This window comes from Trachemys scripta, chromosome 6 (assembly GCF_013100865.1).
Source record: "Trachemys scripta elegans isolate TJP31775 chromosome 6, CAS_Tse_1.0, whole genome shotgun sequence".
Classification (NCBI taxonomy): Eukaryota; Metazoa; Chordata; order Testudines; family Emydidae; genus Trachemys; species Trachemys scripta.
In genome coordinates this window covers 69,567,966-69,587,817 of record NC_048303.1, presented here as the reverse complement: position 1 = coordinate 69,587,817, position 19,852 = coordinate 69,567,966, and the positions used below count along the sequence as shown (strand labels likewise).

Below are 19,852 nucleotides of genomic sequence, written 5' to 3'. Positions count from 1 at the left end.
CCAGTTCCAGGATTATACTGTGATTTTCCCAGCAAAACACAGTCTGTCTGAACAGGCCTGCTTGCTTCTCCTCTCAGAGACAGCATGCCATGTAATTGCCAACAGTTATGAGTTATCACCCAGCACTTCCTATGCAGACCTATTTTATTCGTAAGGAAAAAGCACTGCATTAAAAACATTAAAACAATAAAAGAATCTACACTCATGCTAATAATCTTACCAGGTTTCACCCCAACTTTAACATGGGCTGTGGTAGGAGCAGTCCTTCATACCTTCACCCCAGAGATTCCTTGTGGTTTCAGATGCAGATGTGGTCACCCCATCTCAAAAAAGATGTATTGGATTTGGAAAAGGTTCAGAAAAGGGCAACAAAAATGACTAGGGGTATGGAACGGCTTCCATATGAGGAGAGATTAATAAGACTGGAACTTTTCAGCTTGAAAAGAGATGACTAAGGAGAGATCTGATAGAGCAGGGGTTCTCAAACTGGGGGTCGGGACCCCTCAGGGGGTCATGAAATTATTACATGCGGGGTCACGAGGTGTTAGTCTCTACCTCAAACCCCGCTTTGTCTCCAGCATTTATAATGGTGTTAAATATATTTAAAAGTGTTTTTAATTTATAAGGGGGGGGTCGCACTCAGAGGCTTGCTATGTGAAAGGGGTCACCAGCACAGATGTCTGAGAACCAGAGTGATAAAGGTCTATAAAATCATGACTGGTGTGGAAAAAGTAAATAAGGAAGTGTTATTTACTCCTCTCAACACAAGAACCAGGGGTCACCAAATGAAATTAATAGGCAGCAGGTTTAAAACAAACAAAAGGAAGTATTTCTTCACACAATGCACAGTTAGTCTGTGGAACTCTTTGCCAGAAGATGTTGTAAAGGCCAAGACTATAACAGGGTTCAAAAAAGAACTAGATAAATTCATGGAGGATAGGTCCATCAATGGCTATGAGCCAGGATGGGCAGGGATGGTGTCCCTAGCCTCTGTTTGTCAGAAGCGGGTAATGGGTGATGGGATAGATCACTTGATGATTACCTGTTCTGTTCATTCCCTCTGAAGCACCTGGCATTAGCCACAGTCAGAAGAAAGGATACTGGTCTAGATGGACCTTTGGTCTGACCCAGTATGGCCGTTCTTATGTTTAAGTTGATCACAGCTTCAGCTCAGAACAAGCATAGTCATGAAAAGTTTAGTCCATCCTTTATACAGGGGTCTTTGATCTGGGGTTTCCAGGAGTAGATAATTAGGAGACAATGGGTCTTTTTCCAGGGCATAGCTGCCAATGGCCTCCCAACTATCTACTAGGAAACCCACTTCACACATATTCTCCCAAAGAAGTTATTTGAAGTTCCTAACATTTATATTAGTCAAGTCCCTAGAAAAATTACATACAATCCTACAGTAACATGTAAACAGTTGCAATTGTAATACAATGGACCCCAAAGATATTAAATCTACTTCAAAAAGGTTTAACTTAATTCACTAAAATGAATCTTTATTCAATGAGGTTTGTTCAGGATATTGCAGGATACTGTCATTCTGCCACACTGGAGTTCTCATGCTTGTCAGAAACAAAGTGAAACCACAGTAAATAAGGTGTTCACATTGATGCTGGGTTCTCCCACCCCCCACTGGGCTGTATTTTGAACATTTTATTTCACACTGTAAAAAACCAACTTTCCCCTTGTAAATTAAATAGAGTACACTTATTCCATGAGAAAGCGCCACAGTAATGGGGCCAGTTAAAACCGGGAGAGTGCCTTATCCATGTACAGTATTTTGCCAAATAAGTCTGTACATTTATTAGACTCCATGTGGGTGGATGGACTGCAGACTCATGTATTTAAAACGTCATGATCTGCTTGTTAGGGTGGCAATAAATCAAAGTATTCCTGAGATAGGCACAACAGAGTCCTGGACTCCCACTAAGATCTCAGCAGGCCCAAAGGAAATCTAACAGTACTTCATTTGGTGGCATTCTGAATTGTTCAGCACAGAACCTTTGGCAAATTCTTGCCTAGTGCCAGATGCTTAGAAAAGCAATTCACTTAGAAGATTTGCCCCCAGGCACTAAATAAGTACTTTCCCCCCTTGTTTCATTTAGGCCAGGTTGCTGTGCTGGCTCTGTATCATTAGAAAAGTACATAACCTCCAATGAGTTCCCAGATGATACTCTAAATTTCATCAAAACGCATCCTCTCATGGACGAGGCTGTTCCTTCAATTGTCAGCAGGCCCTGGTTCCTGAGGACGATGGTCAGGTAAATAACTAACTTCCAAATGGACTTTCCTAACCCTCTTAACATGCTGTCAGGATGTGTTAATGAACTATGCTTAGAATATTTTGAAATTCTAATAATCATTTCTGCTGTGCTGGGCATGAATCCAGCAATGAATGATGACAGTACTGAGTAGATGCCACAGAACTCCCAGAGCAGCTTTCAAGACTGGAAATGATTTCAGTCCTTTCCAACCATGCTGCACTGAAACCAGATTGCAGAGGAAATGTAGAGCAGGGAACATTGCCCTGCATGTTAGCTTATGGGCCAGTATTTGAAACAGCTCTGTAGAAAATTTTGGGTAAAGTTCAACAGATAGCCAGGGGATATGTCCACAGGAAATAAAGATGCCTGTCAGGATATGTTCACAGGATACAAAGATGTCTGTCAGGATATGTGCTGGTGTGTTTCAGTGTTTGCACAAGTGTACAAACAGAAATAATCACATAACTCCCATCTGTTCTATGACAATGAGAAAAGAAATAATAATACAGAGATTTGTACAAAAGCACATAAATCAGCAATCCTCAGATTGTCACCACCACACATTGGGAAACACATTTCTATTCTATTCTGTAAAGGTTCTTACGCTGCTCTCATCATGATAATATCTAAGCACCCTCCTGTAGCGTATTAAGCGAAGTGACTAACATCTGCCTCATGTAGTTTATTCTCTCGCTCTCATTCTCTCCCCAGGGGGAGAATTGTGTGTGCAGTATAGTGTTTAGTTTGGGTTGGGTTTTGTTTTGGAGGAGTTTGTATGTTAGAGAAGACAAGGTCAAACAAATGCACCTAGCACTTGGAGAAGAAGGTGATAAGGTTTGTGGTGGTCTGCGAAAGTTCATTCCACAGTCTCGGACAGACCTCAAGAAAGTTTTGTCTCCCACATAGATGAGCTTTATCCTTATTGTAGAAAATTCCATTGTGCCAGAGGAGCAGAAGTGTCAATCATGGGAGCTTTAGATGGTCTTTTAGATACCATGGGCCCAGGCCATTGACAGCTTTGAAGTTAAAGACCGAGACCTGGAACTTGAGTCAGTAGTCTATTGGAAGTCAGTGAAGAGAGGGGAGGACAGATCTGATGTATTTGTGGTAGGCCATGTTGTTGAGAAGATGTGCTGCAACATGCTTGTTTTAGGTGGAGTTTCCTAAGGGATGGAGGCTTCATGCCCAGGTATATTGCAGTGCTATTATCCAGATGAAGGTGATGAAGGTATGTGTAAGGAATAACGAAGGACTGGAGTCATTGGCATTTCCCAGCCCACCAGAGAAGACAGAAAGCTGCTATGTGAGAACTTGGCATCAACGAGGAATCGAGGCACACTCCTAAACTATGAATCAAATTGATCCATTGTGGGGGGGTGTCTTCAATGAAAGGAGACCACACCATGGCTGCAAACTCCTCTAAGGTTTTCTTCTGCCCACTAGCATCATCTTTGTCTTGCTCAGGTTCAGTTTCAACAAAGCTATTCTTCATCATGAGCTGATGTTGTTGTCCAATCCCTGAGCTATCTTGGTGGTAGTGGTATGGTCATATGTGGTGAAGTATAAGTTCGCCTGATTTAGCTTTTAGCTTTTCAGTATTGTGCTGACACAGCTTTTACTACCAAAAGGATGAATATGGATATGCCATCACTATTGCTTTCTATGACAGAATATGAAATTTTAAACATTTCCACGCACTCATTTTCTTTCCCTGCTCATAGAAGTCATCAGACTAGCACTTTGCTTCTGATTGGAAGAGTAATTGCTAAGTGGTTTCAGACATTTATGCACCTCTTCAGCTGGCTGCTTGAGCTTTGCTGCTGCAAACACTTTTGCTAGCTGTATAACATACATATTCACACACAAAACAGCATCAGTTTGGTGCCCAGCTACTACTCTCTGTGTGAACTAATAGGGTCAGCTCAACTGAAAAAAATAGATTATATTTCTTATATGATTACTAGAAAGCTATCAACTATTATTTGAAGTGGGAAAAGTGATAAAATAAATGATAGACTAACTCAAATAATGACAAATGCTATGTTGTCGTGCTAGATACCGTCTGACCAAAATTGCAGTAGACACTGCTGCTGGGCCACATCAGAATCACACGGTGGTTTTCCTGGGATCAGAGAAGGGAATCATATTGAAGTTCTTGGCCCGGACAGGAAACAGCGGTTTCCTAAATGATAGCCTTTTCCTGGAGGAGATGAATGTTTACAATCCCGAAAAGTACGTATCTGTTTTTTTGTACTCATTTACGGGACAGCATTGACACGTCTGAATTTCCATGGTGCAGGTAGTCCCATAAAAAGGGAATGGCCACAGAATTCAGAGTTTTCGAGTCATTTTGAACGTTCCTTTAGTGTCTGCTTCCCTCTGTTTCTACATTTTATTTTATGTATTTTAATTTCAACACATATAGATAATTGCCCATCACAGCAGGGCCGGCTCTAGGTTTTTGCTGCCCCAAGCAAAAAAAATTTTGGCTGCCCCCCACCCCAGCGCTGGGCTCCCCCCGCACTCACCTGCTGCCCCAGTTCTGGGCTCTTTCCCCCACACCCGCACCTCCTGCCGCCCCAGCCCTGGGTCACTGGTAACTTGCTCCCAGGGTGGGTCATCAGCATCCCGCTCATGACACTAGCAGAGGCGGAGGCTGCATCCACCAGACTCCTTCCCGGCACCCGGGGGTTACTGACTCCACCCGCTCCCCCCTCACCTCCAGCCGGTCTAGCACCGGCAGGGTTGGGGTAAGCAGCGGGGCTCCTGGGCCACGCCTCAGCCCAGGGTCCCTCCAGCCGGGACTCCTGCCTCTAGGACTGGCCAGGAATTGGGAGGGCAGAGCCAGGGGACCGCCCCAGCAGGAGGCTAAGGAGCCGGGACAGGGCAGCCTCAGAGGGAACGGCTAGCGCGGAACAGAGCCCCGGAGAGCGGGATGTGGGCCCCGCACGGCAGCGCCCCGGTCACCAGTTCCCTCTATTGCCGCGCTGCTGCTCCTGGCCGCCCTGCCGCAAGTGTCCCATGATCCACGTGTCGGATGGCCCACCCGGGCCTGGTGGCACGAACCACAGCGGTCCCAGGGCGCTCCCCACGCACGACGCGCTGCTGCTGCTGGACCTCAGTCTTGGGGCCAGCTTTGGCCACCCGCTGCAGCTCTTCCAACTGGACTTCAGCATCAGCTTGGGGACCAGGACAGCGTCTACCTGGGTGAGTGCCCGCAGGGCCGGCTCCCAAACAAACAAACAAACAAAAAGGATGGCCCGCATGCCGCCCCTGCAAATATGCCGCCCCAAGCACCTGCTTGCTTTGCTGGTGCATAGAGCCGACCCTGCATCACAGGCAGCTCTTAAGCATCCCTGACAATGCAATCCAACAAATACAAGAATAGCAGTAGCTAACCAACAACTTGCCCATAAAAATGAACCCCCCCACACTCAAAATGCTGATTCCCCTCAAAAACCCACCCCCAAAATAAGACCTCCTGACCTTCAACCCTCCTCAAATGTAACTAGATTAGTTTTGCAGCATACCATAAAGGTTAAGGAGGGGACTGAATTTGAAAGTCAAGGAGCTACATGGAGTCGTCCCTACTGGCAGCTCCCTCTTGTATATATCCTTTTAACAGTTGTTTATATATCTTAGGAACTATGATTTTAATAGAGTTCATGTATTCTTTTCCTCTGACCTAATAATTTCTCCTCTCTGGAATTTACTCAGATTAAGAAATCATTATGTTATAATTAAATTTGCCAAGAGAACCCATTTATAACATTATCCTACTCTGTCAAATCAGGTGCAGCTATGATGGGGTAGAAGACAAGAGGATTATGGGAATGCAGCTTGACAAACATAGCAGTTCTCTCTATGTAGCATTCTCTACCTGTGTGATAAAGATTCCCCTGGGACGATGTGAGCGTCATGGCAAGTGCAAAAAGTAGGTGTTTTGTGTCAGGGTTTCTCCCCAAGTTTACAAATCCTTTTTCAAGCCATATCGAGCATTAGAAAACTGAAGAAGAAAAAATTCCAGAATGCTTTATGATCTTCTTCTTTCTTAAGGGCCTGCATAGCCTCCAGAGACCCATACTGTGGCTGGGTGAAGGAAGGTGGGGTATGCACACAGCTGTTACCTGGTGTAAAGTAAGTAACCGTTGGCATTGGATAGACAGAGTAAAAATTAGGGGCTTTAGCAATGATGCCATTTAGATACACTTTTGAACAGAACTGTGAAAAAGCCCAGCAGGAGCTCTTGGAAAAAGAATGTGCAAAATGTTTGCTTTCATCCTATTTGCATTCTCTGGAATTCCAGAGTATGATTTGATGCAAACTCTCCACTGATTATTTACCCTTAGGAAAAAGAAAAGAAGATAGATACACAGTAAGTCCCATGTATTGCTCAAAGAAGGAGAACTGTATGAGCAGGTTTGGCACTGGTGCCATCAAAGCTGATTAAAAGAGGCAATAGAATCCAAATTAGATTACTGAAGCAGTCTGACCACCGAAAACAAACAAAGCCAGCTCTCCTAATTTGCTGTGTATTACTAAAATGAATCACAGATCACTAAAGTACACCGAAAGAATTGTTGGGTCTCTTATTGCTTAACAGTGGAATTTCAGTACTTCATAACAACATTTTAGGACTCCGGATGCTTGTTTTAAATGCATTTATAAATGCCTCCTTGCAGGCAACAGATCCACCTGAAAAGTCTCATATTTTTGCCAGGTCTGACACACCACAAGATTGCTCACTTTAAGCCTTGGCTGTACTTCAGAATCTTGGTACAGGTGTATTGTTAACATCAGATAACCTCCGTATTCCTGCCAACAGGAAGCCCCCTGCTTCTTTACAGATCCTCAATAAATATAACTGCTGTGTTATCATTCTTATACCTAGATCAGGCATCTTATTCTTTCTATTACTTTAGAATGTTTTTTTAAAGATTCACTGTAGATCTTTGTTAACTATAAGTGCCCTGTTGCATTCTCTTCATTACAACAATGTGGAATCTGCCTCAGATGGGCCATTTGGTAGAATAGTATTTAAGCATATAATGTTGACATCTATTTCTGCATCTGTGAGCATTTCTGTAGTGATTATTATCATAGTTCCTAGGCTCAGTACCTACATTTTGGGTTAATGTATTTTTCTTGTCAAAATACCAATGCACCTTCTGTAGAATACGAGCAAGTTCAGATAGAATCATAATTGCTTGCTGATAACTTCATTATTTGTTTTAGACTTATCACTTTATTCACAGATGTTCTCCCATTTTTCATAAAGATATGTATCTGTTTGCCTGATTTAGCAATACAAGATGTAGTAGATTTTGCAGAAAAAGATGTCAAAGCATCTTCTGCACCCAAAAGAACCATTAAGAGATGAAAATAATTCAATTTGTCTGTGTTTGCATTTTGCAAGTTTCCCAGTGGTGTATTAAAGAAATGACCAGTTTCTCTCTGTATCTTTATTTCATTTTTAGATGGTATGATTTCTCTCTGGTGATGCCTGTGAGTGTTGTTATTCACACTATTATGTTTCTTTCTGTTATTTAGGTTGGCATTTGAGCAGGACATAGAGCATGGCAATACAGATGGCCTGGGTGACTGCCAAAGTAAGCAAAGCTTTTACTCCCTGTTTATCTTGTGTCAGAGAATCTTTCTGACTGCCCAGAATCACCATTACCTGCCAGGGCTTTATTGGTAGCAATGAAAAACATAACAACAGCAACCACACTTAAAGTAACCAGTCCAAGAAAAGCATTTGTGTGCCTGTTTAAAGAAAACAGCATTTTGGTTTATACAAACAATGGCACTTGTTTTAATGGCAATTGTGTTGTGGGACAAATCCAGCTCTGAAGGATATTAATTATAGCAGCTGTATACACTGTATCTTCGTTGCCATTGTAAACTCAAGGGTGGGTGGGTGGGTTGGTTGGTTTATGTGTATGATCTTGCATGCAGGGTCTCAGCTCCACAGTGCAAAATGAACATTTGTTGCTTTACAAATGTTGGGTGAGATTGTGACTTGGTCTGTGTACCTGTACATGAGAGCCCCTCTGCTCTCTTTACTCAGACCTTGAGTCGCAGCCCGCAAGGGTAAGCAAGGCTACTCTTAGTCCCTCTCTGGAACAGATGGGCAGCAGTGACTTGAGGAGGGATGAGAAGTGTGCATAGCCTTGTCTCCACTCCCTACTCACTGGCCAGCACAGCTGAGCCAGCATGTTGTGGGAGGTAGTAATTTGCAACTGGTATGGCCAGCAGTAAACCCTGAGGAGTAAGGGGCAGAATGGAGGGGAGTGTGACTCCCTGAGAGGCAACTGCTGACTTGGGCTGCTCCTGAGGCAGTGCAGCTTCCCATCACCCCTTATTATGAACTGTGTCATGTGCCAAAATATAGCTCTTTCAGATTAAGCATATTTAAATTTAGGAAAAATACAAGTGTGTGCATAATAAGCCTAATCTTTTATTCTTTGTGCATCCAAAACCCTAGGGGGTGAAATCCAGGCCCCACATAAGTTAGTGGGAGTTTTGCCCTTGTCAGTAATGGTGTCCGGATTTCATCCTTGCTGCCTACAGAATTGGGCTTGTTTATGTTATGGACTTTTTTCTGATTTCCTTGAATTTATGTACATTTACTAACAGGGACAATGTAGACAAGGAGTTTGGAATGAAGACTAATCAGTTGGGACCAAATTCTGATAAACTGAGTTACCATGAGCAGGGCCTAGAATATTCACATTGAAGTCCAGGGCACTCTGGTCAAATAAGGTGCTAGTCAACATGATGAACAAGGCTAGGAGAATGTGGCCTTTGGGATGAAAGAAATGACACACGTTATATGGCCAAGCATTTAACCTTCAAACTCGTGGACTGTATATGTGAAGTGATTCTTTTTTAAAATGACCCTTTAACTCTGCCTATCTGTGCTAACTCCATGAGAGGCATTTAGAAAACCCATGCAAAAATTTTTTTAATAACCACTCCCATGGCATGGCTTTACACAAAAGATCTATGTCAAAATTAGTTTAGCGGTGCTTAAGGTTATGTTGAGCTGCATTTGACATACTTTAACGTACCTTAATATCCTTAAAGAGCCTCAGCATTTTTAATTGGAGAGAGATTTAATACAAACCACATGTAACTTTACAAGGTAAATTTCTTGTGCAGCAGAGTGCAGGATTTCACTTCATCATTCCCAGCAGTAGAATCCTGCAGCGCAATCCCTGTATAAAACTTTGGATAATATGCCTCTTTATATCTTAGAAATTCAAAGTGAAAGCTGTCAAAGTGAAAGCTGAACTCAGTCTTTAAAGTGCATGGTGCCCAGGGACTGCAGCACATGTCACATGCAGTGAAATCTTATGTGCTGATTAGAGACCCCAGAAATACTTAGGGTTGCGTTCAAGATGGCCATTATTCTTAATGTTCTTGCCTATGTTGGTTTAATTCAGAACCTGGACATTACTTTAAATCCATGCAACCAAGAACTCAGTTCTTCATAAAACAATTTCCACTGCTGCCTGTGGCCACAATAAAACTGCTGAAGCTGAGGAGTTAATGTACAGTGAGCCAACACTTATGGCATATAGAGTAATGGAGCATGTACACTGAAGGCCAGGGTGTGCTTGACTCCTGCACAGACGCACTGCTGAGGAGAATACCGGGAGCCTCCCACTCCTTACACAGCCATTTCTTATTGCAGTCCCTCTGCTTGGGAGAGCTCAAGGGTTTAATCTTTTGTATCAGATGTACTTAGATTTTCAGAAAGCCTTTGACAAGGTTCCTCACCAAAGGCTCTTAAGCATAGTAAGCTGTCATGGGATAAGAGGGAAGGGCCTCTCATGGATTGGTAACTGGTTAAAAGGTAGGAAACAATGGTAGGAATAAATGGTCAGTTTTCAGAATGGAGAGAGGTAAATAGTAGTGTCCCCCATGAGTCTGTACTGGAATGAGTACGATTCAACATATTCATAAATGATCTGGAAAAAGGGGTAAACAGTGAGGTGGCAAAATTTGTAGATGATACAAAGCTATTCAAGATAGAGCTACAAAGTGATCTCACAAAACTGGGTGACTGGGCAACAAAATGGCAGATGAAATTCAATATTGATAAATGCAAAGTAATGCACATTGGAAAACATAATCCTAACTATACATATAAAATGATTGGCTGTTACCACTCAACAAAGAGATCATGGAGTTATCGTGGATAGGTCTCTGAACATCCACTCAATGTGAAGCCGCAGTCAAAAAGGCAAACAGAATGTTGGGAATCGTTAAGAAAGGGATAGATAATAAGACCGAAAATATCATATTGCCCCTATATAAATCGATGGTATGCCAACATCTTGAATACTGCGTGCAGATGTGGTCACCCCATCTCAAAAAAGATATATTGGAATTGGAAAAGGTTCACAAAAGGGCAACAGAAATTACTAGGGGAAGAGTTTCCGTATGAGGAGAGATTAAAAAGAGTGGGACTTTTCAGCTTGGAAAAGAGACGGCTAAGTGGGTACATGATAGAGGTCTATAAAATCATGACTAGTGTGGAAAAAGTGAATAAGGAACTATTTACTCCTCCTCATAACACAAGATCAAGAAGTCACCAAATGTAATTAATAGGCAGCAGGTTTAAAACAAACAAAAGGAAGTATTTCTTCACACAACGCACAGACAACATGTGGAACTCTTTGCCAGAGGATGTTGTGAAGGTCAAGACTATAACAAGGATCAAAAAAGAACTAGATAAGTTCATGGAGGATAGGTCCATCAATGCCCATTAGCCAGGATTGGCAGGGATGGGGTCCCTAGCCTCTGTTTGCCAGATGCTGGTAATGGGTGATGGGATGGATCACTTAATGATTACCTGTTCTGTTCATTCCCTCTGAAGCACCTGGCATTAGCCACTGTCAGAAGACAGGATACTGGTCTAGATGGACCTTTGGTCTGACCCAGTATGGTCGTTCTTATGTATGTGTAACACCGACAGACCCCAGTCATTGGTGGGCAGGGTCAAGCCTGGGACTTTTGGAGCTTAGCCTATGAGCCTCTACTGCATGAGCTAAAAGCCACATGGTCCTTAGCTAAGGCTGTAGCAGAGTCATTAATCTCTAAGTGGTCTCAGTGCCACTAGAGGGGACAGAACACCACATCCTGGAGGTGTGTGGGTCACATATGCGCCCCGCCTACTTCCACGTCAGTCTGCTTCATGGACTAGGAGGATAGGGTAGCCTATACTCTGGGTTGTTTGAGAGATTTATGCACAGTCCCTACAGTGCTTCCCATGGGGTGACATGGCACCTATCTCAGGACACTATCTAAATGGCCCTTATTGTGCATGGGTTCAGTCCCACTTTTCTTAAAGTCCATGTGATTTTTGTCAGTAACTACAATGGCAGCTGCATAAGCATGTTTTTATATTTACTCTGTAAAGAGTTTCATATTTGAAGCAGATAATTCCATGGTACTCTTCACTGCATATCAGTGCCATGTACATAGAGACACCAAGAGTGATCTCACTCTAGATTTGGTCCTCACACAATACCAAATACTGCCAAAACTCAGCTTGAGACATGGAAAAATTAGAGTGGGGATTTCTCCAAATTTCTCCTTAAGCAGACACCTAATGACTTGACCACAATCAGACAATCAGCACTTGCAGATTTTGAATGTAAGAATAAGTTGAGGCTTTAACTATTTAAATGTATAATAACTAATGGTCTATGAGGCAACTGCCCTCTTCCTGTTCCTTCTCAAGACTCATTTCTGCTGCAATGGTTACAAGAAATTGGCCAAATAACAGTTGGCCAGGTTGAATGGCAGTGGGGGATATCTGACATCAGTCACCTCAAAGAAGGGTGAGAAATGATTCAGAATCAAGCTGTGCACATTGGGTGAAATTCACTTCTTGGAACTTGATCCTGCAAAGAGAGCCATGTGGTGGCTGGGGTTTGCTTGCACAGTTGTCTTCGAAGGAGTGAGGCTTTAGCTCGTAAGCTCTTTGGAGCAGACACTGTGGTGGTCTTCTATGTTTGTGCAGCATCTAGCACATTGGTGTTCCAATTTTGATTGGGGCACTTGGGCATTGACACAGTACAATTAAATAACAGAAGCATAAGAGGTTTTTTTAGTAGCAAGTACTTAACACTGTGTGAGAAACAATGATTTTTACCTCTTGTTTTTGTTTTTCTTTCAGATTCCTTTGTAGCACTGAATGGTAAGGAAGTTCTTAGTCACATCATTTCCTAACTGTGCTGCTCAATTTTGGAGGGATCATCTTACTAACCTTTTAAATATTGTCATGCCTTGATTTTTCTATAATGTTTTTTCCTAATTTATTTTTTTCATAGCCATTTCAACTCCTTCACCAGCTCATGAAATATCTTACAACACAGTGTATGGTCAGTTTATTGATATTTTTAAAAATTCTCCGTAGGGTCCTAGTGTTAGCTGGTAGACCCCATTGCCCAATAGAATTTTGTCTTTTTTGTTTTGTTTTATTGGGGCCTGATTCACTAATCTTAGGATTATTTGTGCTTTTCGACATACAATTTTCTATCTTGCACCAAAACTAACTTAATTGAGCTAAAACAATTTATGGCCAGTCTTAATGGTACTCCAGATTCAGAACTTTTAACCAAGCTGACCCAAGCATGCTTCACCAGAACATCTAGATAGAGTACATGGTACAGTGAATACATTTTGTCTATTCGCTGAGGAAAAATAGGTAGGAAAATAGGTCCATCTAGCCAAGTATCCTGTCTGTGACATCAGCCAGTACCAGATGCTTTAGGGAAAGGAGAAAGAAACCCCTGCCTCGGGCAGTTATGGAATAACCTATCCATAAGGAAAATTTCTTTGCAAGCCTCATTAGTTAGAGGTTGGCTCATGCCCTGAAACATGAAGGTTTCAATTGCTTCCAAACTTTTGGACTGCCTTATTCTTTCTGGTGCTTCCATGCTCTATGTAACTCCCTAACTTCCTGGTGTTGCCTGCTCCCAGCAAGCCATCTGAAAACAAAGGGCTTCACACTAGAAAGTTCTAACTTCCAGAGCCAAAGAGTTAGTCATTGCTTCCACAACAGATCTTCCTCCAATGGCAGATATCCATAGGCTGTGAGTGACGTATGGTATTTCTCCCAGTTAAGGCAATGGCATATTCCCATTGACTTCAGTGTGGCAGGGTTGGGGCTTAGTGATCAGACTCTTATCAGGCAGCACTGGACTAACAAGCCCTGGACGAACAAAGTAGATCAGAATTGGGACAAAATTAGCACATGCTCTGCATCTGCAAGTGTTTTCAGTGTTATTCTTCCAAAGCATATAGCAGTAACTGACGAATAGTAATGTTTCTGAGTCTGAAAAAAAAAATTGCCCTGTGTAAAGCACTGATGTTCAAAAATATTTTGACTGGCAAATGCATTGGTACTCCCACTCATATGAAACAACGCTTTACAGCAGGGCTGTGGAGAGACATCTTATTGGTTTTGGACTGTGGTGGAAGCTGCTTTTTTCACCTGACCAAAGAGTCATGAAGATGGCCCTCAGGGAGAAGCATCACAGCCCCAAAGGGTGTGTGTATTAAAAAAAAAAAAAAAAAAAAAATCACTCTGATGTCTGTATCTCCCTCTCCCAAACTGATTTATTGCATTAACATTTCAAAAAAGGATCTTATTTATCTGGGACTATGGAGAAATGCTACCCAGTGCTAACTTTAAGTCCCAATCACACCTTATCTGTCACCTAATACTAATGACATGCCTGGGCCAAATCCTGATATGCAGTCATTAGATCAGTGAATTTCTCTTATTGGTGTCGTAGTTAAAATACAAGTGGTGACATTATGATGTAGTTGACAGTCCTTCTTCCCTCCTGCTTTGCGCTCAAACTACCAGAGAAAAGGGGGTTACAAAAATCTCGTACATGAAGAGAGAAAACTCACAAACATACAGTAAAAAACAGCCTCATGTTAACAATTCACTGTATAAACACACTTATGTTTGGTATTTTAACTGAGCCAAATAAGTCATTTTAGCATGAGAAGAAAAGTATACCCACTTTAACTAAAATTATATAAACAGTGCATTTGACTGTTATTGAACATAATTAAATGCAAAATTAAATGGCATTTCATTATGGCTAGAACCTTAGAATGCTGGTATATATGAGCATGTCAATCAAATGAATGCTCAGGATGCGTTTGGAGCTTGTGGGATATATATCTATCTCCAAAGGCATCTGAAACTCCAGAGTCACAAGAAGGCTTAGGGCTGCTTCCTCTCATACTTGTTTTACACCATTGTTACTCCACAAACTTTACTGGAGTTACTCCTAGTTTATGCCAGTGAAAGTGAGAAGAGAGTCAAGCCCTTAATCTTTGTATTCTTGGCATCAGCATCCTCCTGAATTTGGCAGATGGGGCAGCCTCGCATGATCATCTGTAAACAAGTGATAAAGTGCAAAGCTCATATCGATAACTGTTCATGCACATTCATTTTTCCATGCAGAAGGCCACTCCATGAAGGTCAGCTATATATGGAACAAAAACCACATATTTAGACGAAAGGCTAGGATTCTTAGCTTAAAGCAAGCTTTCCCCTGTGCAAAATTGTATGCAACTTAATTACTTTTGGAAACATCAATTTTTAGTGAATTGGGCCCTTATTTTACCCCCTAGCCACATTCCTTTCTCCCTCTGTAGTATTGATTTAGCCTTTCCCTCTAATTGTCTAATTAGGTTGCTATAGTTGTTAATAGGATAGTGTGTGGAGCATCTTAATCTCTGGAGTCTTAACACCTTTTGCATATTAGAGCAACTATCAAATCCATATTGCATCCCCGACACTGTGTTAAAGTTAAAAAAATCATCTCTTCATTTCATAAAAACATGGTTAGAATGAGTTGTAATTACAGAAATACAGTTCTTCTGACTCATCGTCAGTGCTCACAGACACTAACCATATTACAGCTTCCAAATTCCTCAACACGCACTTCTCTAGTTATATCTGCTTTCTTGTTCTTGCTGTATTATTGTGACTACAGACTTGCAAACGAAAAGCTTTACAAATTAATCACTAAATCATTTTTTTTCAAACAGCATGTGTCCTTAAACTTCTGCTTTCAAAATCAGTACTTGAGGAGCACCATACATCTGCAGTTGTTCAGATGGGGGTAGTTTAAAACAACAGGAGAATCTTAATGAGGAAGTAACTTTAGACATTTTTTAAACATAAGCCATGTTAAAATAGAGCTGTTGAGCCTGGTTCCCATTATGCTAAAGCCACTTTGCATTGCTGTAGTTGTGTAAAAAGGCTTTAAAGTGGGTGTAAATATAACTTAAGGTCACTTTAAGCAGGCAGCGTGGAATAAAGTAGCCTTAGTGTACTTGAGAAAAAGGCATATTACATTACATATGACAGTCATTGCTGAGGAACAATCATCACAATGAGTGAGTCACCCCTGCACAGAGGGGCAGCACTAAGCCTATGCAGCACTTTTAACCGTTATTTTCAGTGCTTAAGTAACACATACGCCTATGCAGTGCACCATCGTAAATTTGAATTTCACAAGGGACTAATTGTGTCAACACTCACAGGGCACGATGAGACTACTCAGGGCAGGGGTGGCTCCAGGCACCAATGCATCAAGCGTGTGCCTGGGGTGGCAAGCCGTGGGGGGCAGCCTGCCGGTGGCTGGGAGGGCGGCAGTCAGGCTGCTTTCGGCGGCATGCCTGCGGGAGGTCCGCCGGTCCCGCGGTTTCAGCGGCAATTCAGCGGTGGGTACACCAAAGGCGTGGAACCGGCGGACCTCCCGCAGCATGCCACCAAAAGCCGCTTGACTGCTGTGCTTGGGGCGGCAAAATACATAGAGCCGCCCCTGACTCAGGGGAAAAAACTTTGTGCCCAGCAGTAAGTGTTTGCAGGATCCAGTCTGAATCCAAGTGGGAAAGGTTATGATGTTCTAATCTGCTGCTGCCCCTCGCTCAGATGGAAGCAAATGTCTCTCAGCTACATGTAGAAAATCATTTCTCAATGCATACTATACCAACACTTTAGTAACAGAGTGAATAGACTGATTTCTTGCATTTGTGTGAAACACTTCTCTACCTAACTGCCATCTGGTACACATTAATATCATCATATAGCTATAGATTTCTATTACAAGGAGTTCTCCATGTATTTGTAGCATATGGTTCAGGAACACTTTTTGTAAAGAATGTGTCCCTCAGGCATATCTTTCCCCTAGATTACCGTATTAAGAAATGTTTTTCCTTAACTATACTTATTGCATTACCATAAAATTGCCCCTTGAACACAGCTAAATTGAAAGTGTCTGCATGGAGATGGGGGCACAAAATGCATATCAAATACAGGTATAAATTATGACTGCTATTTGGCAATGCTTTCTCCTCAGTCCTTATCAAGCTAGGACTAACTGCTTTCTTATGTTGAGTGCAGCATTATTTGTAGGGCTGATCAAATATTGTACAGTATTGCAGTGGTTGAATAGGGTGTCAACTTGCAGTCTGGAACCCCATGAATACTGGCACTGTGGTTTTGTATTTAGAGAAAAGAAGCATGGAAGCTCATAACTTCCACTTTCTAGGTTGTTTCTGTCCCGTTGCTTCTGTTATTTCTTTGGGATGAGCACAGGAGCCTATTGGCATAAAATGGTATGGTCGAAAAGCCTTACAGTTCCAGTATATTCCTAGTTTAAGAAGGCACATATTTTCAGTAGCTGGCTCCATACTAGTCCCTTTGCATAGAGGCAGCTGTTTGGAATTCTTGGAGACAAGACAGCAAATTTGGTTCAGAATCCATCCATGTAACTGTTACCAATATTTCCAGCAATGCTCTTGGCTTTATAGAAATCTTTAGAAGTGGATAACCACTTAGCTTCTCTTTTTTTATTTAAGCAAAATTAAAAAAAGCTTATTTAAACAAAATGAAGCCTCTAATTTGCAGTATTTTAGAAAGACAGATAGTGGAACCACACTTCCTGTCATGATAGATTAAAGAATAATACAGTGCCCTTGTCAGTATCATCCTTCAGCCTGGGGTACACTGCTAAATTAATCTTGTTAATGATTAGCTGTAGCATCTCAAGACTAGATCCATGGTAAAAACACTAGAGCTGACCTCCTTTCCTGCAAATTGTATCAGTTAAATACAGGCAATAGTTACATGCATGTCTTGTGTTAAACATTGTTCAAAGTGCTGCTGTGTGTAACCCTATGTGATGACTCAAAGGACCTCCTCAAAAATATAGGGAGGCACAGAGACATTTTCTGTCTCTCCACAATAATTAATATTCAGTAGAGCGCTTTTACATCATAGCAGGAACTTAATAGAGCTGCTGCCTTTTCACTGAATTCATTTGCAACTCAACCTTGTGAGGTGGATAAAGGACTATTTAACCCACACAGATCAGTTCTCCACCATATCCCAACTAAATCCCACTTCATGTGAATATTGCCTTGTGCCTGGCTGGCCATGTCTCATGAACATGTTTGTTAATCTGAACCATGTCAAAAGGTGATTGCCACAAGCTGTATAGTTAAAAACAGCAATAATGATCGCAGAATCATTATAAAACTCCATGGAACTATAAGATTTAAGATTATGTCTCCTGTAGTGCACGGTAAATTGCAGTAGCCTGCATAGAAAACACAATGTGGTTTGGAGCCAAATAAACAGCGTGAAAAAAGCTTTTCTTAAGCAGGAACAAATTAAGGTTTGAAGGTGCCTGGATTGATTTTTTAAAAAATAGTGTTTTATCCTTAAAGGGGGGGGGAGGCAAATCTCACCTGGAGACTGCTGCAGGGGCCACTAGAGTCAGTAGATCATGGTCATGAGACAGGGGTATTGACACTTGTGTTCCTGATCTAGATCAGGTGAGTGGAGCCAGGACCCAATTATCTGTTTTTTTGCCAGCACTCCTACTCCCATTACAGGGACCCCCTTTTGATCATGCTAATGCGTCCATTTGGGCAGAGACCACTCCAGAGTATTAAAGTAGTGTTAGCGAATCATGGAGCTTATGGCTTTTCAGAAAATTGATACCATCATGAGAACATGGTCAGGTCCTGGACAATCTGTCCTGCCCCTGAGAGCACGAGGCAGGGATCAGCTGCCCTATCCCTGCTACAGTTAAGCTGTCATTCTCCTTAAGAACAGCAGCCTTGTCTACAGTAAATTTTCACCAGTTTCACTTTAAGTTGGTTTAAAACAATCAATTAACTTAAAACAGTGTGGACATGCTTAATTCAGTGTAAACCAGGCTCATATTGTTTTAGCTCAACACCCTACTGAATTAAGCTAACTGGACTGAAATTGTAGAAAGCATGCCCACGGCACCATTTCAACTCAATCAGTTTTAACCAAAACCTTTAGGTAAACCAGTGAAGTGTTAACTGTAGTCAAGGCCCATGTCTCCCACTGACACAGGCACACACATGCCTGCTCTGACTACTCAGAAAGTAGTTTTTCTCACAGCTGCAAAAGATTCAGATGCTACATTTCCTTTGGGCAATGTTGTGAAAGGCTTTTGAAACATTGCTTGGTTTCAAGAAACCCTTCCAGCATTCACAAAAAACAATGCTTATTTTATGCTCCTGAGTGACTAATGTGTGGTGTCTTCCCTAATTGTATTTGTAATGTAAATACAGGCCACTCCAGTTCACTAGTTCCAAGCACCACCACTTCTGACTCTCCAGCTCAAGAGGGTTATGATACTAGGGGACGTATGCTGGATTGGAAGGATCCGGTTGGCTCATCTGAAAACACAGATCCATATGCAGCAGTCTCATCCCATAATCACCAAGACAAGAAGGGTAAGGCCTTGGAAATGAATCCAGTGGTGGAGGGGAGGAGGGAGTGACTACAGTGTAACTAACTGCTTCCAGCTGGATCATGGTAGCCTGTAACAAAACTCCTGCACTGTAATTAAAAGCTTATTGGAAAGGCGGAAACAAAATAACCAATCTTAGACTTAGTTCTCGATATTCATTGACTAAGGAAACCACACAAAACAAATGTGAGTGAGACTATGTGTGACTGGGGAAGTGTGGATTTAACCCTGTTTAAGCGTGATCTTCATGAGTTAATGATGAGCCACTTCCACTGCTTTATATTATCATTAACACACGGAGCTTCCATGGTGCCTTCCATCCAATGGTTTAAAACATACTGTAATTAATTTAGCCTCATCGCCCTGTAAGTTAGATAGGGAAACTGAGGCATGAGTTAGGTGCCCAGGCTTCTTATACAATGCATAGGGAGCGTTAGGCATCTAAAAAGAGATTCTCAGAAGCCACAAGCTGAATGGAGAGCTGCCTTTGCAAGCCAATAGGAAATGGTGAGACGGGGGATGCAATTTAGGCCCTGCTGCTCAAAGTTAGGTAGGCATCTAACGCTGGGCCAAAGGGAAGCACCTGGCTCCATTTGGGATTCCAGGTAAACCCTCTCTTGAAGTTAGGAACCTAAGCCAGGCTCGCCATTTTCTCATGAGAGCAAGATCTCCCCACCTTTATACCAATAGCCCTAATAGTGAGTGATTAGAGCACTCACCGAGACCTGAGGCCAAGTC

The 19,852-nt window shown here is 42.1% G+C and overlaps 1 protein-coding gene across 6 annotated transcripts in view; it reads left to right on the top strand.

Annotated features, from left to right (window-relative positions):
- Nucleotides 1–19,852, top strand: part of SEMA6A (semaphorin 6A) — a 135,007-nt gene that overhangs the window by 87,018 nt on the left and 28,137 nt on the right. For 3 of the 6 annotated variants that reach the window (XM_034774668.1, XM_034774669.1, XM_034774674.1), the window contains exons 12-19: nucleotides 2,112–2,267; nucleotides 4,326–4,502; nucleotides 6,064–6,204; nucleotides 6,327–6,407; nucleotides 7,821–7,879; nucleotides 12,463–12,483; nucleotides 12,617–12,667; nucleotides 18,933–19,097. In XM_034774668.1, the coding sequence (XP_034630559.1) occupies nucleotides 2,112–2,267; nucleotides 4,326–4,502; nucleotides 6,064–6,204; nucleotides 6,327–6,407; nucleotides 7,821–7,879; nucleotides 12,463–12,483; nucleotides 12,617–12,667; nucleotides 18,933–19,097 (851 nt within the window). The remainder of the gene's footprint in view (nucleotides 1–2,111; nucleotides 2,268–4,325; nucleotides 4,503–6,063; nucleotides 6,205–6,326; nucleotides 6,408–7,820; nucleotides 7,880–12,462; nucleotides 12,484–12,616; nucleotides 12,668–18,932; nucleotides 19,098–19,852) is intronic. The other 3 variants (XM_034774671.1, XM_034774672.1, XM_034774673.1) reach the window with 3 other exon arrangements.